The sequence below is a fragment of the Hemicordylus capensis genome, chromosome 1 (genome assembly GCF_027244095.1).
Source record: "Hemicordylus capensis ecotype Gifberg chromosome 1, rHemCap1.1.pri, whole genome shotgun sequence".
In the NCBI taxonomy this organism is placed as follows: domain Eukaryota; kingdom Metazoa; phylum Chordata; class Lepidosauria; order Squamata; family Cordylidae; genus Hemicordylus; species Hemicordylus capensis.
In genome coordinates, this window is record NC_069657.1 from 369,776,508 (window position 1) to 369,803,127 (window position 26,620).

Here is a 26,620-nt window from a genome sequence, read left to right on the forward strand (position 1 = left end):
TAAAATGGGAGATCTCTGACTGAAGGCTGCAATTCTAAGTTTACTTTCTAGTGAGCAAATCCCATTGAACAGAATGGGACTTGTTTCTGATTAAACATCACTTAGATCTCTCTGTAAGAATGCCAATCTCAGTTCAGTGGCATTAGACCATTTCTGTCAGAGCTGTGGGGATGGGCATTATAGGACTGTAGGGGAAGTGTCGGGGTTATCCACCTTCGATACTGGCTGAGGGCCCATGACCAACCCCTAAGGCCCCATGGCCAATACTGGAGGAGCAGTAGTGCTGCAAGTCACACCACCACTATGTTTCCCACCCTCGTTCCTATCCTAAAATGAGAATGCCCTTCCTCTCTCACCCTCAGTCAATGAACCTCCTCCTAAAATGAATGGAAAGATTCAGTACAGGCTTCTCGCCTATGAAGAATGCAGGTTGTGCAGCAGTAGTGGCAACAGCTCCTCATACTACTGCCACCCTCCAAGGGTGAGGAGGAAGAGGAATGGCTACTGCCATTTCCCTCCCCCCCAACCCCATTTCGCAGTGGAGGGGGAAAGAACACACTATCCACTCTTTTGTCACATTCCCCTGCCCACAATTCAAGCTGGGGAGACATGCCATGCAGGGCATGACGTTTCCCAGGGGTTCCACACCATCCGGTGCTGATGCCACATAATCACAATGGGAATAAAATGCTAAATCAAGTGCTGTGTGGAAACACAATTACTATGCCACTTTCAGCTGATTATTCAAGAGCAATCCCTCAGCATTGTTAAAGAGTTATAGTGTGGAAAGGACTCAATCACTGCTTATTATCAACCCTTTCAAAATGACAAAAACAAAAACAACTAACAGCATAAGGCATTTATGAAGCTCAAGAAAACCTAAAACAAATTATTCTAGTAAGAACTAATCAGCCTACTTTCCTTTCACTATCTCTACAACTGGACTAAATTTGGTTCAAATCGAGGTCCACAAGTTAGATCTCTCGCACCTCAAATGTTTATGTGTCTGCCATCCTGGACTGGGGTGGATGGCATCATTGCAAAATACACCATTGAGGTGACCTGTGTGTCACTACAACTGTACCAAATTTGGTTCAAATCGATTAGACATTCCACAAGTTAGTGTACTTGCATCTCAAAAGTTCACACCATCTTGGATCCACGTGGGTGACATCATCACAAACTACACCATTGGAGCATCCCTATGTGCCCATACAGCTGTAGCAAATTTGTTTCAAATTGGTTAGACTGTCCACAACTTAGTGCACTTGCGCCTCAAACGTTTATGCATCTGCCAGCTTGGAATCGGTGTGGATGACATCACCACAAACTATGCCATTGAGGTGTCCCTGTGTGTCACTCACAGCAACTGTACCTAATTTGGTTTAAATTGATAAGACAGTCCATAAATTAGCCCTCTTGCACCACAGATGTTCACAGGGTTGCCATCTTGTATTGGAAGGGACTACATCATCACACACCATGCCATTAGGGCATCCCTATGTGTCTCTACAGCTGCAGCAAATTTGGTTCAAATTGGTTAAGCAGTTCACAAGTTAGCCCACTTGTACCTCAAAAGTTTATGGATCTGCCATCTTGAATCGGTGTGGATGACATCACTACAAACTATGCCACTGAGTTGTCCCTGTGTGTCACTCACTGCCACTGTACCTAACTTGGTTTAAATTGATAAGACAGTCCACCAATTAACCCGCTTGCACCTTAGATGTTCACGTGCCCACAATCTTGGAGTAGATCACATCATCACACACTACGCCATTTGGGCATCCCTATGTGTCCCTACAGCTGTAGCAAATTTGGTTCAAACCAGTTAGGCAGTTTACAAGTTAGCCCACTTGCACCTCAAATGTTTAAGCGTCCGCCATCTTGGATCAGGGTGGGTGACATCATCAGAAACTATGCCGTTCAGGTGTCCCTATTGTTCCTACAACTGTACCCGATTTGGTTCATGTTGGTCCGGCATTGCAAAGTTGATGTTGACATACACATGGACGGACGGACACACACACAGACACATACACAGAATACCAGATGATCTCGTAAGCCTACTGGAAAGTAGGCTAAAAATAGTCCTTCTATCTAGTAATAGTGGTGTCATCATAAGCCAGTCGGATTAAGATGTGTGACTATGTTGCTGGGTACAAATAAATAGGGATGTGCACGAATTTATTTTTTGTGATTCAATTCAAGGTAGAATCGAATCAGCCAGTTTCAATTCAAACTCGAATCTGATCAGATACGATTTGATTCAGATTTGATTTTGATTTGGATCGATTTGGCCCACTTCTAAAGGTCCTAGGGGCACCATTTTTGGGTGGTGGGTAAGTTCCCATGGGTGCCACCTACAAATCAAATTTCAAGGCACTTGGTTGATTTTAACAGGGTTTGTTTTTTTAGTTTGTACTGATTTTGTATATTTCCACCATAGGAAATAATGGAGGTTTGAAGTAGTCCTATCCCTAACCCTAACATGGATCTCCATCTTTAACGGGGGCAGGGAGCAGCTAAGCTCTAGCCCTTGTAGAGGTGGAGTTATGGTGCAAACTGTGAGGTCACTATTTTTCAAATTTTTAGATTCTTTGGTGTATAATTGCCAAGTGCCATGTGTCAACTACCCCGCCTCCCCTCCACACACACACACTGGGGCACTCAAGGGTTTTTTTAAGGGTTTTTTGAAGTGTTTAGATTATTTGGTGTCTTCATTACACACCTTCATTTCTTCTGTTTATTTTGATCCCACTGCTTTGCCGGCGGGAGTGGGCATCCCATGTGCCAACTACCCCCCAGCCACAAGCCACTGTGGTATTCAGTTTATACTTTAGGAATTTTTGAAGTGCTTAGACTCTTTGGACTGTAATGAATCCTCATAGGGATTCATTTTGAGGAAAGGTTATTGGATACCAAAAAGTCTAAACACTTGAAAAAAAATCCCAGAACATAAACTGAGTAGTATCCCAATGTCTTGCGGGTGGGTGTAGTTGGCACATGGCAGTTGAAGCTGGCACTGTCCAAAGACAGACAAAATGAATAGAAGAAATGAAGGTGTGTAATGAATCCTCTTAGGCATTCATTGCGAGGAAAACCTATTTTACACCAAAGAATCCAAACACTTGAAAAATAGTGTCCACAGATTTTGCTCCATAATTCCACTTCTAGAATGGCTAGAGCTTAGCTTCCCCCCCCCCTTTTTAAAATGAAAGCTGGGGATCTTGGGGAACTAATAGGAGGAGCCCGAATTTTGAATCAGACAAATTGATTGTCTGGGCAGATTCGTTTTAAGCTTGAATCACCCAAACTGACCAGATTCAAGTCAAATTGATTTGAATCCGAATCAATTTGAACATCCCGACAAATAAAGCTAGTTCAGAGTGAGAGCAACACACTCACTGTTAATTAGCTTTGCTTGGTTTCAGCAGTAGAGCATAAACTAAATTCTAATGGGCTGTGTGATGACATCACTATTACTAGGAACAAAGGCTATTTTACAAAAAAACAACAACAACCCTGTGCTGAAACTGCAGTCAATTCGAGTTGCAAACACTGTGAACCAATATGAAAAAAGTAGCTCTCCAGAGGTTTTTCAAGAAGCATGTCAGGCCCCATAAAAATCCATTTTTCATACCAAAAATGTTTGCTGGAGAAGATTAGGCTCAGCTCTGTATGTGACTGACTACACCAATTAGTTTTGGCTTTCAAGTACTTCATTGGTTTCTGATTTGACTTTCAATTCTTAACAAGTTGCCCATTCCTGCTAATAAGGATGAGTAAAGCATGAGGTAATGAATGAGTCCTGTCCTTTCATATGCCATTCCTCAGGTTTCACATTAACTGAAATTAATTCAAATTAATATGCAATGCTACAGCCTTCAAATCTGATAGCCCAACCCAGGTTCATGCTATGACTTTAAAAATAATTGTTAATAGGTAATTTTAATCTGCAAGCATGGATCAACAAGTATGAACGCAGATCTTGTTCTGTTAAATGCACCATGACTTTGGAACTCCCAGAGCATTCATTCACACACCATACCCTCAAAGCTCCAGAAAGAGCTGTTACAGTAAGTTGTATCATTGATCAGGAGATTAATTGCAGATTGGCACAACAAGCCATCCAGGCTCTAAAAGCAGCTGTTACAGACCATTGACATGATAGACTGGGGATAACAGGCCACCCAGAGTCTATTTTTCTCCACTATACAATTTCAAGCCATCACAGAGAACTTCAAGGATGCATTGAGGCATACTGACACTGGGAACACTTCAGTGCACTCCCAAACATCATTTCAGCCAGTATTTTAAGTGATCTCAGTGACATTATAGCAGTTATGATGGGCTATTTTTACATATTTGCCAAAAACAAATATTAGACTCTTCTTCAGAAAATTATCTAGAGTCAAAACCTTAACCTGAAACAGTCCTGTTGACATAAACAGGGTACACTGCCATATTTTTAAAACCTCACTGATCCAAGTGGAATGAATAATTTGACTTGGAATAATGGAAGTTGGCACCTGAAAAATATCTGGAAGGCAGCAGAGAGGTGGAAAGGAAGGACACTTCCATCTTCTGCTCTGCCATCCGCCCCATGGCGCCCCCCCCCCACTCCAAACCTCTTCAGATGGAGAAAGAAGGGAGAGTCTCTGTTCCTCACTCTGCCCATCCTCTGCTGTGACCAAGGTCCCCCAATAAATTGCAATTATTTTGATAAGAGAGCTTGGGTAGACAAGAAGTGTGAGGTCAAATTGAAGCTAGTGCATATGTGCTAGGTCAGTGATCTTCATTAATTTTTAAGCAGTAACAGCTTTGGCAAAAAATCTTCAATGTAAGAGCCATTTCCCACTATGCTAACCTCTGCACAGTTCTGGGCTTTTTTCAGTGCTAGGAGGGCTCTTTACAAGAGATGGAGCCCTCCCTTAAAAGCTCTATGGGTAAAGCCCTGCACACATTCCAAAGTGGTGCAGGGGATTAGCAAGGCTGCATTGCCCTTAAAGGAACACCACCGGAACTGGGCAAAGCATGGCACTTCATGGTGGGAATGTCACCTTCACATGGTGCCAGAACGACATATGGTGCAGAGTATTCAGCTTCGGCCAAAGTATCACACAGATTAAACAGGGGGCCACACTTAGGGCTGATGAGGGCTGCCACTGGCCTCCGGGCCTTACTATGAAGAATACTGTGTTGGACTGTTGGAGAGGTGCAGTGGTATTGTGTCCTGTCCTGGTTGCCCACAAGGTAAAGCAAGTCTTCAGGATCTTGGGGAGGTCTGAGGGAACAACTTGACTCAACACCAGCAGAGGCAGACTGAGCCCTTAAGTTCCTCTGAGCCCAGACTACCTTCCTGGGCACCACCTTCCTGTCTGGGGAGCATAAGCCTTAAAGGGGCAGCCTTCTGGAGTATGGAAACGCTTCTCCTCTCTATCTGCTCCTGCCAAGCTTGTCATGCAGATATCTGGGGGCATGATGGTGTGGGAGAGGCCAGCTCTATAGTGGGCTTGGGTTCGGGGGGTACTGCCCCAGGGAACCCTGACCCTGAGGAAGAGGGACTCTAGCCCCAGGGCTCTTTCAGATTTGGTTTTAGTGTCATGGTCCACACCAATAAGGCCTCTGTATAATTAAGTGTATGCATGGAGGCATTGGTTCTCATGAGTTACATCATATAGAGGGCACGTGGTTCCCTTACTGCAACAACTCTGCTGGCTGCCAATCTGTTTCTGAGATGAAATCAAGGTTCTGGTTTTAATCCTTAAGGCCTTAAACTTGGGATGCCCAACTTCGGTCCCCCAGCTGTTTTTGGTCTACAACTATCATCATTCCTACCCACAGTGGCTAATGTGGGTAGGACATTGTGATGGTAAAACTCCATCACAGTTTTTAGAAAGCTTGTTAAATCTTGGCTATTTATCCAGGACTTTACATGATTGTTTTATTGCTGCTTCGGTGTTTTTTTTAACCCGTGTACAGTTTTTATGTCTGTATTTTATATATTTTAAATTAGATTTGTTGTCATATTTTTAGCTTCATACTTTTAACTCTCATTTTTATTATGTTTTTTAATTTTTGTAAACTGCCTTGGGATTGTTTTTAATGAAAGGCGGTATATAAATTTAACAATACATAAATAAATAAAAATAAAATAATAGTCAGGATAATGATGAGAGTTGTAGACTCTTCCAACAAAAAATGGAGGGCCCAAGTTGGGCACCGCTGCCCTGAACATTTGAGCCCGAGATCCTTGATGGGTTGTCTGTTTCCATTTGAACCTGCCTGGGCTCTAAGGAAGTTCTTACTGGGGAGGTTCTGCTCCATGGTACACCAGCATACAATATTTGTTTTGGTTAGAATGTGGGAGAAGAGTTTCTCTGGCTGTGCCTGGGTTAAATAATACTTGCCCAAGGAAGGAGGATTATCTCATCCCCCCCGCCCCCGCCATGAGGTCTTTCTGCCACCAGGCAAAGCTTTCTCACTACATAAAGATCCCAAGCATGGAACGATTCAAGGTGTATTGACAGTTTCCAGCTCCTGTTTTAGAACAGTATATCAGGCCTTCAGCACCTTCTCTGTTTCTATTTGCTTCAGGGCAGAATTCAAGGTGCCTTTTAAAAATAATTTATTTTTTAAAAAACTGAGCAGCTGGGGCCCTTAGAGACCACCTCCTCCTTTATGTGCTATCATTCTTTTTAAGATACATTTTGAGAAGAGGTTTATTAAAAACCTCTTAAATCAGATACATGGAATAGCTAGTTATCACACATAATGGTGCACTTCTCACATACTTAGTTAAGAGACAGTATCGAGAGCACATTTAGATAACAATGTAGTTCTTATGAGCCTACAGATCCAGAACATAACATTTCTGACTTATCTGAGCCCCATATCTAATATTTTCCCACTGAAACTGGATACATCTCTTAGCTTGATATATTCTCTAGTGTGTCAAAGTGGGCTGAGTCCCCTGCGGTTGAATTACTTCAGAGTGATTCTTAGCAAGGTCATGGTTCTGTCTCTTTGCTCAACTTCTCAAAAGCTTGATTCGATAAGAGACTCTTGATGAACCTTTCATGCCGATCACAACTTGGCTAAGGAAAAGAGATTGCTTAATTGCCTGGTTCTTAAAAAAATGAGATACAGTACATTCATTTATTTAACAGTCAGGGAAACTCTCTTACATGATACTTTTAATAAATAATTTTCCATTACATGCTTTAGATTGTTAAAATTAGAACAGTGATATCTTCCTCCCAGTAATGAATGTATGCAGCAAATAATGAATCTCGAAATATATAGATATGCAAAATGAATAGCAGCAGGAAGATTTTATTTATCACTGGCTGTAGTTGATTCCCCTGCCCTCAGTGAGAGTAAGGGAGGCACAATACATTATGAAGCATAGAACCCATAATTTTCTATGCATGTTCACTCAGAGAAGTCCCAGTTGAGTTCAATGGAATTCACTCTCAAGTAATCATACATGAGACTACAATCTTACAGCTTGATCACAGAACCAAGCACCACTGATCTGAATGTGTGGAATAGAATTCTTAGAACTCTGTTCTATGCTTAGGTTTTCATTTGCAATCATAAACATGAAGCAAACATATTGTTTCATATGAGATTGTGCTCAGCAGCACAGATACAGCAGCAACCTTACATCAAATTATTATTACTGAGCAGACATGCAAAAGCTGTGAGTACTCAGTTCAAATCTGGACTGCGAATGAGCAGATAAATAATTATGCCCCATGTGGTTCATGTGGACCTTTAAATTTTCATTTCTCCTATACATGCTATTTAATATTATTTCATGTTTAAAAAATCATTTAGTCATCGTTTCATGAATTAGTCATGAATTCATTTACTCATTTAATTTTATTACTTCACTTAATAAAACAAGTTTTTTTGGTAAATGTCTTATGAAATAATGTGAAATATAACTACATGTAAGCGAAGTGAAAAATGTAAATACAAGCTTAGTTTGCATGCAAACTAAGAGGTTTATATGCAAAACTAAAGGTCCAGAGAATGGTCCTTTAATCTGCCTGATTAAGGATGAGCAAAAAAACCAGCAGAAGAAAGAGAGGGAGAGAGAGAAAAGACCTGAACAAGTTCAGGTAATGAGAGGAGATAGAGCCAATCTAACCAAACGGCAGGAGAGTGGGGGAGGTGAGGAGAAAGACCCAAGAGAGTTTGGGTAAAGAAGGTAGTAAGGGCTGGTCAAAAGATTTGGTAGGAGAATGAGCAAGAGAGTGAAGGGCACCTGAATGAGGCTGGGTGACAAGAGGAGGATGGGCCATTCTGGAGACCAAGCATGAGACAGAAGAAGAGAGAGGAAAGAAAAGGGTTAAGAGCCGCAGAAAGACTGAGTGGAGGTAATTGAATAAAGGAGAAATGGATTCTTTTGCTAGACTGCAGTGGAAGGGTGGCTCTTAGGGCTGAATTATTAAAATAGTGAAGGAACACTAGGAACCAGGAAATGGAGTCTGAGAAGGAGGTAGATCCTGGGTTTTCTAGGGGATGCCAACAGGGATATGGAAGACGCTTCTATAGGACGGTAGTTACCAACCTGGGGGCTTCCAGATGTTGCTGAACTACAACTGCCATCAGCCCCAGCTACAATTTATTGTGGCTGGGGATGATGTGAGTTGTAGCTCAGCAAAATCTGGAGGCTCCCAGATTGGGAACTACTATTCTAGGAGTTTACACTGACAGACACAACAAGGAGATTGTGAGGCTATTCACACGTGCAGTGGAAAATGGGCTAAGGGATCCCAGCCCAGTTCCCACTGCGCATGTGAAGCAAGGGGAGCCACACGGTTGCTCCCTGAGCCCGCCCAGCCCAAGTCTACAACCCATCCTCATAAGCCTCCCTCCAACGATGAAGAACCTTATAGGCAAGGCACATAACTATTGCAACCTCAGATAAAGGAGTGCCCACTCACCACCAATACATCCCAAGAGCCCTTACCACTCTCTGAAAGCTCTGGAAAACTAGGATTTGGGGAAGTGCGCCCACCACCACTCCCTGAACTACTACATACGGATATAGCAGCCCCAAAAGATGAGGCCCCCACATCATCCACACAACCTCAAGAGCTACAACCAATACTCCTAACCCTAGGGGAACTGCCGAAGACACAGCCACCCACAACCTCACATACGGACAGCAATACCCCAGAGGAAGGGGCTCACACATCACATTCACCATCTCAGCAACAACAGCTGACAAACACAGCCCCTAGGGACACCTCCTCAAATGCCATGGGCCCTGGAATGCTGTTTGCCAATTATCCCCATTTCGACAACATCACTGCATTCATCTCCCCAGTTTGCTTGTCTAAGTTGCAGGAGCTGCCAGCCTCCTCTGTAGAGTCCACATGCTCAGAGAGAGGACTTCCGACCCATGAAATGAGAGCACAAAAGCAAGCATTTACATCACCACTCCCGCCTTTGCAAGAGCCACAGTCACCCAATCCTCTCCCTGGAACACAATTCCCCATGGGGAACTCCCACATAGGAAGCTGCCATATACTAAGTCAGACCATTGGTCTATCTAGCTCAGTATTGTCTTCACAGACTGGCAGCGGCTTCTCCAAGGTTGCAGGCAGGAATCTCTCTCAGCCCTATCTTGGAGAAGCCAGGGAGGGAACTTGAAACCATCTGCTGCTCTTCCGAGAGCGGCTTCATCCCCTGAGGGGAATATCTTGCAGTGCTCACACATCAAGTCTCCCATTCATATGCAACCAGAGCAGACCCTGCTTAGCTATGGGACCAGTCATGCTTGCTACCACAAGACCAGCTTTCCTCTCCACCCAGGCCCCAGCCCACAACACTACACTCTGTCATCCAAGAGACCAGCAAAAGCTTTCCCTTTTGTCCTGGAACATGGCAGGCTGCCATGCCAGCCCCAGAGACATTTCCTTCATAGACTACATTTCCCAACACAGCATCATAATGGTACAGGAAATCTGGACTGCTGAGGATCTCACACTCAATAGATTCTGCTCATACTCATTAGGGGCAGTAGCCAGGGCAGGATGAGGCAGACTCAAAGGCAGACTGGGGGTACTAATCTCCATCACCTTTTTCACAAAGGTCCATAGACCCAGATCAGAAAGACTCCTCCTCTACAAGCAATATGCTATGGCAGTAACAATCAATTTTAGACACTGCTCCCTATTACTACTTAACATTTACCTGCCGCCACAGCATCGGAAATCCCAGGTCAGCAGCTTATGGTCTGAGTTGGAAAACTACTTAACAGACCTTCTCTCCTCCAATTCCAGTGTACACATAGTGCTGGGAGGTAACCTCAACACCAGGTGGGCCCCTACGATGACACCCTATATGCACAACACCATTGCTATCCACCTAATCCTGAAGCAGACTGACTCCGTTTCTCCTGCCTCTCGAAGGACAGGAAGTCAAACTACACGGGACTCTGCCTAACCCAAATGGCTACCAGGCTCAATCTCTTTATCTGAAACGACTTATTCAAAAATAATCACTATGCCAAATTCATTTAGTGGACTGGATCTAGTATGAGCGTCATTGACTACATAATCATCTCTGGAGGCCTGCTCCTATTTGCAGATTGTTTCGAGGTTATTCCCCAATTTGACAGCGACCACTTTTCGATCTCTCTATGACTAAAGTCCTACCTGACAGTCTCACACTTTTACCAACCCCATATTTTATCAGCAGGAAGAGCCTGTCAAGCCAAATGGTCCATCCACCTAGACAAAACAATATTTGAACTACTCACCTCAGAACACTTCCAGCACATTCGGCTCTCCCTGACCATAGCAGAACTCTCTGACTCAATCTTAGAGTGCTAGGAAGTGTGATTTTGCAAGATCACCTGCAAAATCATTTGCCCAAAGCAGCATCAGCACCATTCAAAACCATGGTTTGACAACGACTGTGTTAGTGCAAAAAAAAAAAAAAAAACCCAAACCATCAACAACTACCATGCCTACAAAACCAGCACAAGTCCAGTGTCTGCGCAGGACCTCCTCCAGCAGAAAAGGCAATACAACTTCTCAACTACAAGACAAGTGACACTATGAAAGCCACCTCGTCACACCTCATCCAGACAGACAGCTCCAACTATTCAGCCTCATTCTGGTGCATTACAGAGAATCTCCCTAGTAACAGCCTGACATGTCTGGATACCTATATCCCACCAGTGATTTGGGAAAAACACTTTCACGACCTATATGGAGATACAGCTGCAGAACACAGTTGGACCACCAGTGGTAACATCTGAGATTAAAAGCCTTATCTCCTAACCAAAATCTGGAAAGGCACATGGAGAGGACCTAATTCCCATAGAGCAAATAAAAAAACAACTCAGTGTGGTGGGCCTCGCTTTTGGCCTCGCTTTTCACATCTATTGACACACATGACTGTATTCCCAAAGACTGGGGGCTAGCGGTCTTCATCCCCATCTTCAAAAATGGCAGAAAGGATGATCTATCAAACTACAGAATTATCAGCCTGCTCAGCACAATCAATAAGCTGTATGCAAGACATCTATACTGGAAGCTTAGGGACTGGCTAGACCAAGAAAACCTTGTGGAGGAACAGGATGGCTATAGGGAGGGTCAATGTTTAGTTCTACAACATCTTATCTTCTATTTACGTATTTCTCCTAGGCGTACCCGTCGCTAATCCCATGCGTGGCAGCTCTTGTGAGAGTTCACAAGCAGCTGCCGATTAGTGATGGGGTGGGGAGAAAATAGGATGGCTGGTGGGAACAGGCGGCAGGCCTGCCCAGCCGCTGGGAATTGGCAGGCAGGCAGGAGGGAGGGAGGTGGCGGCAGGCTGTCTTTTCGGCCGGCCCGCCAGCCAGAAACTGTAGGCGAGGGGAAGAAGCGGGCTACTCCCGCCAGTGGGCAGCCAGCAGGTGGGAGCAGGTGGCGGGCCGGGCCGGCCACCATGAGCAGCAGGCAGCGGTGGGCCAGCCTGGCCAAAGGGAATGGGCGGGTGGATGGGAGGAGGTGCAGGCCGGCTTTCTGGCTGGCCCGCCATCCAGAAACCATGGGCATGGGGGAGAAGTGGGGAGGGGGGAGAAGTGGGCATGCTGGGGGGGAGAAGCAGGCTGGCGGAGGTGCAAATGCTCTGTGCCTGGCCCAGATGGTCTGCGCCCGGCCCAGCTAGTTGAGAAATATTCCACCCATGCCACAACCTCCCTCTATGCAGCTTTTATAGACCTCAAGGTTGCATTTGATTCCATCTCATAAGTCAAACTGAGCAAGATCTAAGCAGGCCTGGCACAACACATAGTCCTACAGTTCAATTTCAGCATCATCTATAGTATTTTATATGTATATAAATTATATAAATTTATATAGCATTTTATTATATATAGCATTTTATATTGCATTTACAGTACTTCTATAGTATTTTACAATACTTACATTTTACAGTTATACTAGCCGACCCCGCACAGATCATCTGTTTGCTATTTGGGTCATCCCCCTCCCCCCACGCCAGCATGCCCAGCTTTCTGGCTGGCCCGGCAGCTGCCCCTTACCTCCGACATCGTCCTCCGCTTTCCCCCCCCCCGTGCTTTTCAGGGTGGCGGGGCTTTGCCTGCCGCTGCCTGCTTCGCACCCCCCCAGGGCACTCTTCAGGAGCCCGCCACCTCGCCACTGCGGCCAGGCCCAAAACCGCCACCGCCTTGCAACCGGAGCTGAGCGGGCCACCTCTCTGTTGCCCCTCCCTGCCCATTCCCTCCTGCCACCGCCTGACTCCTTGGAGTGGCCGGGCCCACCGCCCCCGCCACCTCCTCCTTGCCGCCGCCATTTCCCCCGGCAGCAGCCAACAGCTCCTGCAATCCTCTGCTGCCCAGCCAATCCAGAGAGCCTCCAACACCCAGCCAATCTGCTGGGTTGCTGGGACGGATCCTCACAGGCACGTCTACAAGGATTAATATAATAGATAGCATTTTATTGTACTTACAATCTTACAGATTTTAAGGCTGGATGGGGGCAAGCACACTGAAACAGAAAACCATGCATGTTGCAGAAGCTGAGAGAGAGAGAGAGAGAGAGAGAGAGAGAGAGAGAGAGAGAGAGAGAGTGTGTCTTCTTCCCTAAAACCCTGTACTGGGGATGGATAGAGCCAGTTGCTCTCCCCCTGCTAAATAAAGAGAATCACAACTTTTAAAAGGTGTCTCTTTGCTCAGTTAGCAGGGCATGACAGGAAGCATGATCGCTAAAGTATTTTTAAAAGTACTTCCAAATAATTGATTTAGTTTAGTGTGAGTCAGGAATGCTCTGCTTTGCTATTATTAAAAATGCAACTTCTTAATATAGACCTTGATCAGCAATATTAATTTAAATGCTAAGTGGAGATGTGCAGCACACACACCCCAAAGTTAACTGGTCCTATCTCACCCTTTTTCAGTGCTTTCCTCAAAATCCCTAAGATGATTAGCCTGAACAGGAACATCCAAATTATCCCCAAAATGTTGTTATGTGAAATGTGGTAACAATTTTGGGAAGTTCAGATCACCACACCAACCTGATCAAACCTATTTTTGCTTCTTTCAACAGTTCCTTGAATGTTTTGTCACAGTAGGAACCTCCAAAACCACATTGAAGTTTTGCTTCAGCAGCATCTCTAATGGCTTGTTCTGTACAATTCATAGGAAGCCTAAATTCTGAGGTGAAACTTAAATCTCACAGCTCATTTGAAGACTTCAGTCTAGGTACTTACACTGTCCTCATCAACATTGCATAAATACACAAATCAGAGATTAAAAAGAATGCTACGATAATACTAAGCCAAAATCGTACAGGATAAAAGTATCACATGCCCAGGAGATTACTGCAATTGGATTTTATTTATCAGGACAAAGTAAGGATATTCTCTAGACTGAGAAATATCCAGGTGCATCTATATTTATAGTCATAAACTAAATGTAGGATCACATCACATAATCAAGAATTAACTTTAGTTTTCCTCGTAGGAAGAAAAACTAAAATGCCATGTGAAAAGGTGCAGGCAAACTAGCTGGTTTCATTCCTTAGTAGCAATCAGGACACAGACAGTGGCCTGGAACAATGGAGGAGAAATTATTCTCAAAGTATTTTATTTCCAGTGAGATCAAATACAGCTCTAATTTTTTTTTTTAGAGTATACAATATTGCAATGTTAGGATGCATTACTCATCAAGATTTTTCTCTGGGGACCTTGGACAAGACTCAGTTCTGTTTTCTGTAAGTAAAATGGAAAATGGACCCTAGAGGCGAAATGAACTTGGCTGAAATGAAGGTATCATTCCTGCTACCAACAATTATATTGCTTGGACCTGAGAAAGTGCTGGTATGGTGGGCAGTGTTCATTACTAGTGCCTGCCTTGGCAAACATATGACTGATGTGGTTATGGGATGTAAATATACAATACCCTGGAAAATCTGATAAATGTTAAAATATTTAGAACTGAGCTGAAATAATCTCCCACGTTTACCACCCCATTTGCAGGGTGCAAAGGTACATTCTGGAAATGTTTAAAGGAGGGGAATGCAAATAGGGATGAAGTTTTTCCTTCACTTTCCACTGATGTTTACTTATCCCACAGTATATGGGCATTTCCTCACATTTCTTGTGCTCCAGAACACTGCTTCCTCCTTCTGCCCTCATTCTGAAGCCAAATAAGAGTGAAGGCAGGAGCAAAAAAATGCTTCCTGCCCTCTCTTTGGTGTCTTCTCAGTTCTTGTCACAGAGAGTTTCTTCATATAATATTTATAAGAAGATATGTTTAGGGTTGGCATCTCTTGCCATGCAAAGACATCAGTTTCACTATAACAGTAATTAAATTAATAATAATAATAATAATAATAATAATAATAATAATAATAATAATAATAATTCAATTTCTATATCACCCTTCCAAAAATGGCTCAGGGTGGTTTACACAGAGAAATAATAAATAAATAAGATGGATCCCTTTCCCCAAAGAGCTCACATTCTAAAGAGAAACATAAGATAGACACCAGCAACAGTCACTGGAGGTACTGTGCTGGGGGTGGATAGGGCTAGTTACTCTCCCCCTGCTAAATAAAGAGAATCACCATGTTAAAAGGTGCCTCTTTGCCAAGTTAACAGGGATTGTAATGTCATTGTAATCTAAACAAAATGCCTAAAGATATATTTGTGTGGATGGAATTTGGAAGTGTGAACCTTTATATCCCAAATACATAAAGCAGATTTCCTTGTGAAGCATTGCTTCCAGCATCTGTCCTCACTCTGATTTAGCTTCAGAAGGATGGAATTGGCTTGAATGATGGAATTTGGCTTCAGGAATGATGGAAGGGAGGAAAGAACACTTCTTTTCTGGAGATGAAGGAACAAAATGAACTTTGGGGAGAAATGTGCCCTGCAGTGAGGGATGGGGAGTGATTTAATACAAACAGTGGAAGCAAAAAGGAAAGTGAGGACAGCACAGTTTTGGGCAACATTTTTCTACATCCTACAAATCAGAGTCAAAAAGGTTACTTGGAGAACACCTGGACTTACTTTGCAAGATGCTTTCGAGCTTTACTTTCCCCCAAGTATAAGCATAATATCTACACTGGGGTGGGGGGAAGGTCACAGGTGCACAGAGACATAATATTTTGGTACTCATCAACCTATGGAACTCAATGCACCTAAAGTTTATATTTGAATGTAGGCATTATCCATAAAACCCAGTTAAAATTATATATAATCCAAGAAAAATAAAACTAAATTGTTTCTCAAATATAGCCTTGCTCCTTGTGCAAACATCCCAAGATACCATAACAGAATAAATTTTATTTTATTAGTACAAACATATTAGAAGTAGGAATGTGTGAATAACTCTGACAGTAGTGCTAGTCTTGTTGACACTTCTAGCTTCCTTCAAAATTCTGCAAATGTTTTTTCAAAGCCAACAGTGACACCTTCAAATTCATCTCAAATATTACTTTAGGTAAAATTTGGTGGTAACTGTAATTCAAAGTCAAGAGTGGGATATAACTGACATGCAGAAGTAGTAGCATTTGTGTAGAGAAGAGCTGACTTTCAATCATGTCATGGTACTGAAAGGTTTGTCGATAGTATTTAGGTGTTGAAAGAAACATTTATCTTATTTCCACCCCCAAAGGTCATTTTCATGCCACAGTAGCAATGTGAGCATTCAGAGGCTGTGAATGAGAACATGCACAGACATATAGACACACAGATTCCTGCTTCACCAGATTTCATTTACGTCAGATGTTGATGTTATACTTTTCTAAGTTGATTACCTTCATCAACCATAATTATGTTAAAATATACAATCTAAGACAATTGAGTCTTTGTGTTTAATTTTTGTGATTCATGAAGATTTTTGATAGACATTACATTTTGACAATTTCTTACCGCAACTTCGCCATTGCAATTTCGGGACTGGCAAATACCAGTTATTTGGTTTGGAACCAGAACATCTTCCCAGCAAGATGGACCCTTTTAAAAATGAAAAGGAAAGAAAATACATTTTTAAAATGAAGATAGAAAGAATTGTTTTAAGTTGTTTTAGAAAGAATTGTTTTAAGTTGTTTTTCATTGGAATGTTCCTCTTTGCTTAGAAGAACATTCTTGCTTTTCTTGCTTAGAAGTAACAATAATATAAACTCTATGTAGAGACAAAAATATTGTATAATGAAATATAATGAACATATAATGAAAGTCACATGTATTAAATATATAATTCAATTTGTCTTAATGTGTTTTAATAGCTTAATTTTGTAATTGTATTAATTTTGTACACCACCTGAAGAATAAGGTTGAGGAGGTATAAAAAAGTAAATATAAATAAATAAATAAATAAAGATAAACATATTACAATAAGGAGAGGGGTAAATTTAACTGTTTCTCCTTCACTCTGCAGCCCCTAAAATATACATGCTTGAGGGTCTCCCAATTCTCAGGGACATATTTTCAGAGGGCACAGGGGATAGCAGAAGGAAAACAGGACTGGTGAAAAGCATTGTGCCTTTCACGAGCAGAATGTCTTCTGTTTGCCCACGTATAGGTATAATCCCTACAAGTCTCAAAATGTCCTTACAAAATCTTACCATTTGTTAAAAAATAAACTTTTCCATATCAAATAAACAGTAATATATAAGACTGACTGTGAACACCAAAAAGGAAACTAAATGCTAAGCCTCTGCAAATATTCAATTCAAATTACTGAAGCTGCACTGTCCTAATAGGAATTATTAACCTATTTAACGCCACATCCAAGATTTTGATTTTCTTTGTAAATAAGGCCACAAGTCCTCGATTTTCAATTCTGAAGATTACCCAAATACATAGCTATATTATTTAGCTGCTGTTTTCCACTACTGCTTATCACTCAGTAAACCTGCCAGGGCCCATCCAAATAAGGGTCCTGATATAGGGTGGTAGTGTTTATGGAGCCAGGACTGTCCTAGATAACTATCCAGAAAATAAAGTCGGCCCTGAGAATGCAGAAGTTGGCCATCCCTGGGGTTGTTAATAATATGTGCATTTTATTTGTTGAAAAAATAATCAAACCATCCAATATACTTAGATGATTTTGAAATCCAGTCTTCATAGGTTTTTCAGTTTACTATTACGGATATTTAGGGAACAAATATTTTTAAAAGTAAAGATATTAAGAGACATACAATACATTAAATGTTTGAGAAGAAAATTGAGCAGTATTCAATACATAAACCAATGTTTCTCAAACTTTTTGAAATCAAACCCCTTTTACAACTGATTTTTGAATCTGCCAACCTACAGCAATGAATTCCACAGTGTACACACAGAGATCCTTGCATATAGTAATGTGTACATACAGTACAGCAGCAGCATGGAGGGATCTATGAACTGCAGTACTAATGCCAAGACTGCTAACTTGGCAAAAAGGCACCTTTTAGCATGGTGATTCTCTTTATTTAGCAGGGGGAGAATAACTGGCCCTATCCACCCCCAGCACAGTACCGCCAGTGACTGTTGCTGGTGTTGATCTCATGTTTCTTTTAGATTGTGAGCCCTTTGGGGACAGGGATCCATCTTAGTTATTTATTATTTCTCTGTGTAAACTGTCCTGAGCCATTTTTGGAAGGGCGGTATAGAAATCGAATAAATAAATAAATAAAATTACTACTACTACTACTACTACTACTATAATATACCGCTCTTCAACCAAAGTTCTCAAAGCGGTTTACATAGAAAAATAAATAATACATACATAAGATGGCCCCGTCCCCAAAGGGCTCACAATCTAAAAAGAAACATAAGGCAGATACCAGCAATAGCCACTGGAGGGATGCTGTGCTGGGTTGGATAGGGCCAGTTGCTCTCCCCTTGCTCAATAAAGAGAATCATCACTTTAAAAAGATGTCTCTTTGCTCAATTAACAGGGGTTAGACCATAGACAATGAATAGGCTCTCTCTGCCTCACTCTGAAAATTCATACACAGGGAGACATCATAGGAAAAAATAGCAATTATTTCTGAGTCCTTTTCCAATCACAGGGGGGTGATGGGGCAGTGGGAGTGCAGTCACTGCTGCAGATAAATCACTTATCCTTTATAAGTAATTGAACATGAAGCCAAATAAAAAACAAGAGTTTGATATGTATTACTTCTAAACATAGTCTAAGAAAACAACAAACAGGCTAACAGTCTCTTCTGCAGAGAGAGGGGGAACCTCTCAGTTTGAATTTAAGTCAGTAAGTGAGGAGGAGACACACACACAACGACTCCACCCCCAAGCCAGCAGGGATGTACATGAATTGTGATTCACTCATAGATTCAAAGCACAGCCTGGGCACCTTTATGAGGGAGGAGAGCAGGTCTGTATCTTCTCCTCCTCCGCTTGCTGCAGCTTCCGGCTGCACTGGCAAGTCCCCCAACTGCCCCCATGCAGTGGCAGCACACACATGGCCGCTGCACATTCACGGCAGCCATTTGCATGGTAACAATTGTAGCTATGTTTTGCCCACAATTTGTAGTTAAGTTTTTAATTGCAGCTGAAAGGCAAATTTAATTCAACACTTTAAAAAACTGAAGTGTACTAGAGAAATCCAGCAAAAATGATACATTAATAAAATGTATTATTTAGATTGAATTGTTGACCTGTGAAATCAGAGAAGGATTAGAAACTGAGGTCAGCAGTAGAAATCAGTGATTCATCAAACAGTTTTAACCACTTAGAGGATCTGAAACTATTAAAATGCTTCTTATTTTTCCTGCCTGATATTCTTCCCCAGTGAACAATACACTGCTGAATATCATTAAAACACATCTCTGTGCCTACTGATACCTACATATATGAGACACATAAAACATTAAACTATGGAACAAATGACCCCACTGAGGGAACAATGCATAATTTTATGGTTGTTAATTCTGCTATTTTAACACGTTACTTACTTTTATGCCTGATTATGGGTTTTTAAAATATTTTGTGTTAAATCTGATATTTTATTTTTAAAGTGTATTAAATAAATAAATAAATAAATAAATAAATAAATGATAAGATAAGATAAGATAAGCCAAAGGACATACGAACACTACACCAGGAAGTAGCAACCGTTTTGTTCCTGCACAGTCTTTCTACATATTGACTAGAGTCATGTAAAAAATACAATTGGAATGTTGAAAAAAATGTTTTCCACAGCCTGATCTGTTAGAGATTGCTGATCACGCAAATGGCCGCCACGAATGCATGGAGGCCACATAAGCGTAGGTGTTGCATAGGGGTAGCTGGGGGAGAGTGATGCTGGCATGCAAAGACAGCTAGAAGGAGCACCACAGATTCAGGAAGTGGCAGAGAACATGCAGGTATGCACCCTGCTACATGACCAAAGAGGCACCTTTTAAAGTTGTGATTCTCTTATATTTTGCAGGGGGAGAGCAACTGGCCCTATGTAACCCCAGCACAGCATCCCTCCAGTGGCTGTTGCTAGTATCTGCCTTATGTTTCTTTTTAGATTGTGAGACCTTTGGGGACAGGAGGGCATCTAATTTGTGTATTATTTATTTTTCTATGTATAGATAAAGTTTGCTTTGAGAACTCTGGTTGAAGAGCAAGATATAAATAGTCTTTGACATTGTCGTTTTAAAAGGTGCAGGGGATGCGTTATGAATCACCCTTCGAGTTGCGATTGGTGCACATTCCTAGAAATTTGTTTTACAGTTTGTAAGGAAGGTCACTTCTGTACTTTAAGAAACTTGAAGAGGTGGATACCATCATGTCTTAGGTGGGAGAACTCCTTCCTTCCCCTGTTGTTGCTTTCCCCATTGTGTGTTTTTGAGCCACATGAACAACCCCAGTCTGGTGGGAAATACAGTATTAACCTGTTGAAACAGCAGGGAAGCACAGGGAGGAAATACTATTGGATTAGTGGAGTTCTCCTAACTCAAACGAATAACTGATACTTCAGTTAAGGGAGCCAGCGTGGTGTAGTGGCTAGAGTGCCGGACTAGGACCGGGGAGACCCGAGTTCAAATTTCCATTCAGCCATGAAACTAGCTGGGTGACTCTGGGCCAGTCACTCTCTCTCAGCCTAACCTACTTCACGGGGTTGTTGTTGTGAGGAGAAACCCAAGTATGTAGTATACCGCTCTGGGCTCCTTGGAGGAAGAGAGGGATATAAAATGTAAAAAATAAAAATAAATAATAATACTTGTTCTATTGCTAAGTGTCTTTAAGATATGACAAACAGTCCTTTTCATTGCAAAGGCTTCCACAAAATTGTCATTAGGCTTGAGAAATCCTGTTACCAAAAAAATAATCTTAATCTGTTCATATTTTTTTCAACAATGGTTTTTCTTCATCCCTACCCATCAGTGATTCTAGCTCCCTAATAAACCGTTATTCTCAAGGTCAGTTACTCTAATAAGTGTGATGAACGTAAAAAACCATCCCCTACCCCGGCAAAAGGGCGGGGAACGTATTTGAAAGTGAAATAATGCAGATACTTTTATTGTGTGTTTTCCATTCCAAGGACTACATAAGGTTAATTATGTAGTCCTTGAAATTATATCTTCTGCTTCATTTGAGTGGTCAATGATTACAGATGGGATATACACTGATGGACTAGATTGCAAGCTTGAGGCCTAGAAATGGAAGAGGAAGCAGCATGGAAATTGATTTTAACGTAATTTAAAAACCCTTTAACTGACACCAGAGAGTCAAGAGGGAGGGACTTTTAGTTTAATTCTGAACAGTGCCCAGGATACCTTGCGAGAGATGTCAAAGTGCTAGAAAACTCAGTGTTGCAGAAGCAATGCTACTAAAACTCAGCATATATTCAAGTTTTAGAAATATTCACAAAAATAAATTTAGGTAAAAGAAGCTGGGGGAAGAACAGTGACAAGAACCAAATCTATTTGGGCAGCTCCAAGATTATTTAAAACTACTATAATAGAGATTCAGATAAAAATTATACCATAGACTAGAAAAAGCATCAACTAATAAATATGACGACAGTATAGTTAAATAGCAATGTAAAGGAGACTACATAAAAAGTATGAAGAGTTAATTTAGAAAAACAGTCTTGGACAAATAAAGAAATAATATAATACAAGGAACAAAACAAATATACTGTATAAAAATACTACCAATAAATATATCTTTCAATACATCAGAAGCAGGAAACCAGCAAGAGAGGCAATGGGACTGTTATACGACAACTGTGGAACTGGAGCACTGAGAGAAACCAGACATTGCAAGAAGGGCTGGATCCATTCTCTTCATCAGACTTCACTGCAGAAAACACTGAAGAAAAACCTACACTTGAATCATTGTTTTCAGCCATTGCTTCTGAAGCATTACATCAAATAGAGGTGGCAATTGTCAAAGGATGTATATTTTAAAGGAACTTGCAAATTAAATTATAACAATTCACTTGGCTGGATGGTGTTCCCTTGAGAATTTTGAAAGAATTCAAGTGAGAAATTGCTGAAATATTAACTAAAATATATAATTTATCACTACAATCAGCTCTCTTACACAAGGCTTAGTTAGAACATAAGAACATAAGCTGGATCAGGGCTGAGGCTTATCTTAGTCCAGCATCCTGTTTCCATACAGTGGCCCACCAGATACCTCTGGGGAGCCCAGAAGGAAACCCCTCTCCTGCCATTGCTCCTCTGCAACTGGTATTCAGAGGAATTCTTCCTCGGAACCTGGAGGTAGCCTTCAAGGACACTTGAAGTTAGCCAATCATTTCTTTTAAAGGGAAAAAAAATGATTTTATGTACTGAAAACTAATAAAACCAGAATGCAGGCATATAGGTAAGAACAAATTCCACAGTGGAGGGAAGGGAAATTAGCATTGATAATATTACCTAACCCATACAACTCAGGAGCCGTAATGGCACCACTGCTAACATGTCAGATTATCTAGAGTCAGGGGTTAACAGTGAAGTAGCCAATCAGTACATGCCATCCCTATTAATCAGGACAATAAAACCACTAGCACCATTTGAAGGGCTGCAGTACAGATCTGCCGAACACTAAAAGTCTTGACCCAAACTGGTGGATGAAACAAGACTGTAGCCTTTAGGCCTTGATTGTGTGTCTTCCAGAAGCTTCTGGTTGGCCATTGCTGGAACTAGGATGCAGGCTTAAATGAACTTACTGATTTAGCAGGGTTCTTCTTAGAAACAACAAAGGGAACAGATGTACCTATCTACATCATAGGCAAGCTACAGTCTTAAGACAGAACAAATGAAACTGTTGCAGCACAAGTGCTAGAAAAGCTTTTGGAGAATGACAGTTCAATCCGAGGTACACTTACCTGAGGATAAGTCCCATTGAATTCAGTGGGACTTACTTCTTAGTAGGAAAAAAAAAGATGCCTATAACAACATCAAGAGAGAGGGAAGTAATTACATAAAGTAATATTTCCTTAAGAGAAAAGAAAACAAAAAGAACAAAATGATATACTATGAACCAGAGATGGACAGGTGGGTGCAGTTCTGGAGGACATCAGCTGACAGTTGAAAACTAGTGCAACCACCATTTTTAGCTAAATTGTTGTAAGAGTTGTGCAGAGTTAAGTAGAATTGGTTTGTTGCACACTTCATTGTGCTCTGGCATCATGTGACAAAGCTATCAGATATGACAGCTAAAATGGCAATGCATCTGTGACTACCAGATGCAAAACAACTTGGACATGATTGTATCATGCCATGCTTGAGGTATCTGGCTAACAAGGCCTATCTAAATGTTATATTAAACACAGAGAGGTCATTCTCACAACTGACCAAGGCAGGGTAGGAGTGGGGAAATCAGGGTAAGAGAGGCTCATGTAGAGCCATAGGACCCGCTCCTACCTTGCTGCTCCAGATCAGGGCTACCCTGTTGTTGTTGTTTTAACCTTGAGCTTAACTTTGCTACGAGGGGGAAAGCCTGCCCCATCTTACCTCAAAGACCTGATAATTACCTCAAAGCCCTGAGCAGCTCTCATCAGCCTGACTCGCTTCCAACTATTGAGTGCCACCAGTAGAGTGATCAGTAGAGTCAGGAGCAGCTGCATTGAGGCAGGAAACCTATCAGCTGCCCACACAATGCATTGTGGGATACTGGAGAATGTCCTCCTTCAGATCCCTGCTGAAGGCATATCCGCTGAGCCGATCATGTGGGCAAGCAGCACAGCGGAGTACAGGTGAGCTCCTGTTCATATGGGGGAAAGTAGATATAATACTCCCTTCCTCCTAGACCTCTCCAGCCCCAGCCACTGCAGTAAACAGATCTGGGGCTATTCATTCCTTCTCCATTGTGCCATGGTCCAAATGAAAATTTCACTCCAATTAGGAGGAATTATCCACTGTAAAAATATTTTCCACTGATGCCAATGGAAGCTTCTCTCCTGGGCTAACAGCAACTTTAGGTGGTTTGTTTGTTTGTTTGTTTTTTAATTAAATGCTCCCTCCTCATATTCTATGGTCCAAATCTTGATCATCACCCCGCCCCTGGCTAATATTTTATATTTTTTAAATCTTAACATTTACTTTTCATTTTCATTAGAGGAAGTAATAAAGATTAATAATGAAAAATTATGGTCTGAAATAAATATTTTAGAAAATGGACTAATTAGGTTATCATGGTTTTGCATGATAACTGTAATTAAAATGGTTGTGATGCCATGTTGCCTATAGAGAATTTCTATATAGAGTTGAGAATGTTCAATTTGAAATACCAAGTAAACTATGAAGAAAGTGGCAAAAAATATTAATGGATTTTATTTGCAGTGGAAAGAAATCTAGAGTTGCATTAGCAGTTTGAAGGTCTAAGAAAGAGGGTTAATGCACCTAATCTAATCTAATTATGAGGTCACATGGCTGAAGATGGTAATGAAGTTGAGTATCTAATCCACAAGATCGTTGAATCTTTATTGAACAGGATAACTGTATTTCCCCCCCCTTAGAAGTATTTACCATGTGCTTACTTAAAGGGATCTAGATGGGGGATTTTGAAATAGACCAATATTTGAAGCTACCATAGATACTTGGGATGGAGTGAAAAACATATTGTCCAACATCCAACACATGCAGTGATGGTGAAAGAGGGGTGATTTTTGTTGATCTCCCCTTCCCACTTATATCCTACTTTGACTCCCAAAAATATGCCCCCGAGGGCCATGCAGATCTCAGGGACATATTTTTGGGAGTCACAGTCAGCAGCAGAGGGCACAAGAGATTGACAAAAATTGCCCCACCTTCAAAGTGCACCATGCACATTCACTGCATGAACACTTGGCTAGCCTGGAGGTAGCCAAGTCCTAAAATCTCTCCACTAACATCTTTTGTACACAATCAAGATCTTCTTATTGCAAATAGTAACTCCCAGCAGGCTGAGTTTAATATAATGCAAATAAAAGAGGCAATGAATCAAGGTCAACATTTAGGTTTGGAAAATATAAGAAGCCAGACAATATCCAAATAAATTGGTTGCAATACTTGCAACTGAAAAACTTCATTATTGTCACCATGAGGAGGGGGCTCTTTAGAGCACTTTTTTTTTTATTTACAAAATTTGAAATATTATATGAAACTGTAAGGAGTACAAAAGGGTAGCTATCCAAGATGTATCAAATACTAGTAATAAATGACCTCAAAAAGGGGTGTATTTTAAGCACAAAATAATATGCTTCTGTTAAGTATTTTAGAAGATGAATGGAGGAGAATATTCATGGGAGAAACCTCCAATGTCATTTGCATCAATTTTTTAAATATATATATTTATACCGCCTGATATGTAAATCTCTAGGTGCTGTGTACATCTCTGGGGAGTGAATTTAGAAGTTTTTTTCTATAAGATTCTTCATAAAGGTAAAGTTGTGCCCTCGAGTCGCTGTCTACTCCTGGCGACCACAGAGCCATGTGATTTTCTTTGGTAGAATACAAGAGGGGTTTACTCTTGCCTCCTCCCATGCAGTGTGAGATGATGCCTTTCAACACCTTCCTATAACACTGCTGCTCGATATAGGTGTTCCCCATATTCTAGGAAACATACCAGTAGGGATTTGAACCAGCAACCTCTTGCTCACTAGGCAAGTAATTTCCCTGCTGTGCCATTAGATGGTTAATAATGAATAAGATCAGTTATTGGAAATATGGCAAAGGAATGGCAGATTTTCTCCATATGTGGTGGGAGTGTCATTCAATTCAAATATTTGGAAAATAGTTTTTTGGAAAAGAATTTGGAATTTGAATTTGAAAAGAATTTGGAAAAGAATGACAAATTATATTTTAGATTTGGAGCTTAATACTATTCTATTAGAGTTGACAATTAACATCCCAAATAAGCATATGGCGTTAATTGCTAACCTTACAGTGGTTAAGTTAACAATAGCTAAAAACTGGAAAAGTGCCAAGTAATCCTCCTTCATAGAATGAATCAGTAGACTGTGGTAGAAAGCTCTGTTAAAGCTGACAGAAATTGTAAAATTAGGGGACAGAAGGCAGACTAAACCAATTTTTGAAGCACAATGATGAGCCTTTATAGACTTCTGGAGAGAGAGATACATTCTTTTAAATTAAACCATTTGCTTAAATACAATGTTTAGGATTAAAGTAGGATATTTCAAATTATCAAAAGCTTTTTCCTCCTGTTTTTCTATCCCTCCTTTGTTGAAAATATTTGAGTAAGTGAATATGATAAAACATTGAACTTTTAAGGTATATATATCTATTTGTTTAATTGTTTATAGTATATAAAATTATTGTGATATTTATAGTTTCTGATATCATTCATATATATATATATATTTGCATTTTATATTCTTTTTTTAATGCAGGCAAAACTATGTAATTAATATAATGTGTAATTTGGTCCCTAGAAGAAACGGAATGCTAAACTAAACAGAACTTTTGTCTGATCCAGGTTATATAAGTCAATAATTTACATGCATCACCTCACTCTTGCTGAAAATGGCACCAGCAGATCATTTTCCACTCCTTTTATTAAAAACAATGCTCTTCTTTTGTACCTGATATGTACATTTTTTTCTGTTTCCAAGCTCTACATCCAAGTATAGGAATAGTATATCAAACAGACTGTTCGTCCTTTTTCTGATACAAAATTATTACAGGAAACAAATTAC

The 26,620-nt window shown here is 41.0% G+C and overlaps 1 protein-coding gene and 1 long non-coding RNA gene across 19 annotated transcripts in view; one reads left to right on the forward strand and one right to left on the reverse strand.

Moving 5' to 3' along the window:
* LOC128344729 (uncharacterized) overlaps positions 1–21,891 on the forward strand; it is a 67,875-nt gene extending 45,984 nt beyond the window's left edge. The window contains exon 3 of the long non-coding RNA XR_008316010.1: positions 21,657–21,891. This is a non-coding gene — a long non-coding RNA (uncharacterized LOC128344729). The remainder of the gene's footprint in view (positions 1–21,656) is intronic.
* The window catches only part of PRKN (parkin RBR E3 ubiquitin protein ligase), a 1,235,051-nt gene that overhangs the window by 649,419 nt on the left and 559,012 nt on the right, over positions 1–26,620 (reverse strand). For all 18 annotated transcript variants that reach the window (XM_053295156.1, XM_053295166.1, XM_053295224.1 and 15 more), the window contains one exon: positions 16,411–16,494. In XM_053295156.1, the coding sequence (XP_053151131.1) occupies positions 16,411–16,494 (84 nt within the window). The remainder of the gene's footprint in view (positions 1–16,410; positions 16,495–26,620) is intronic.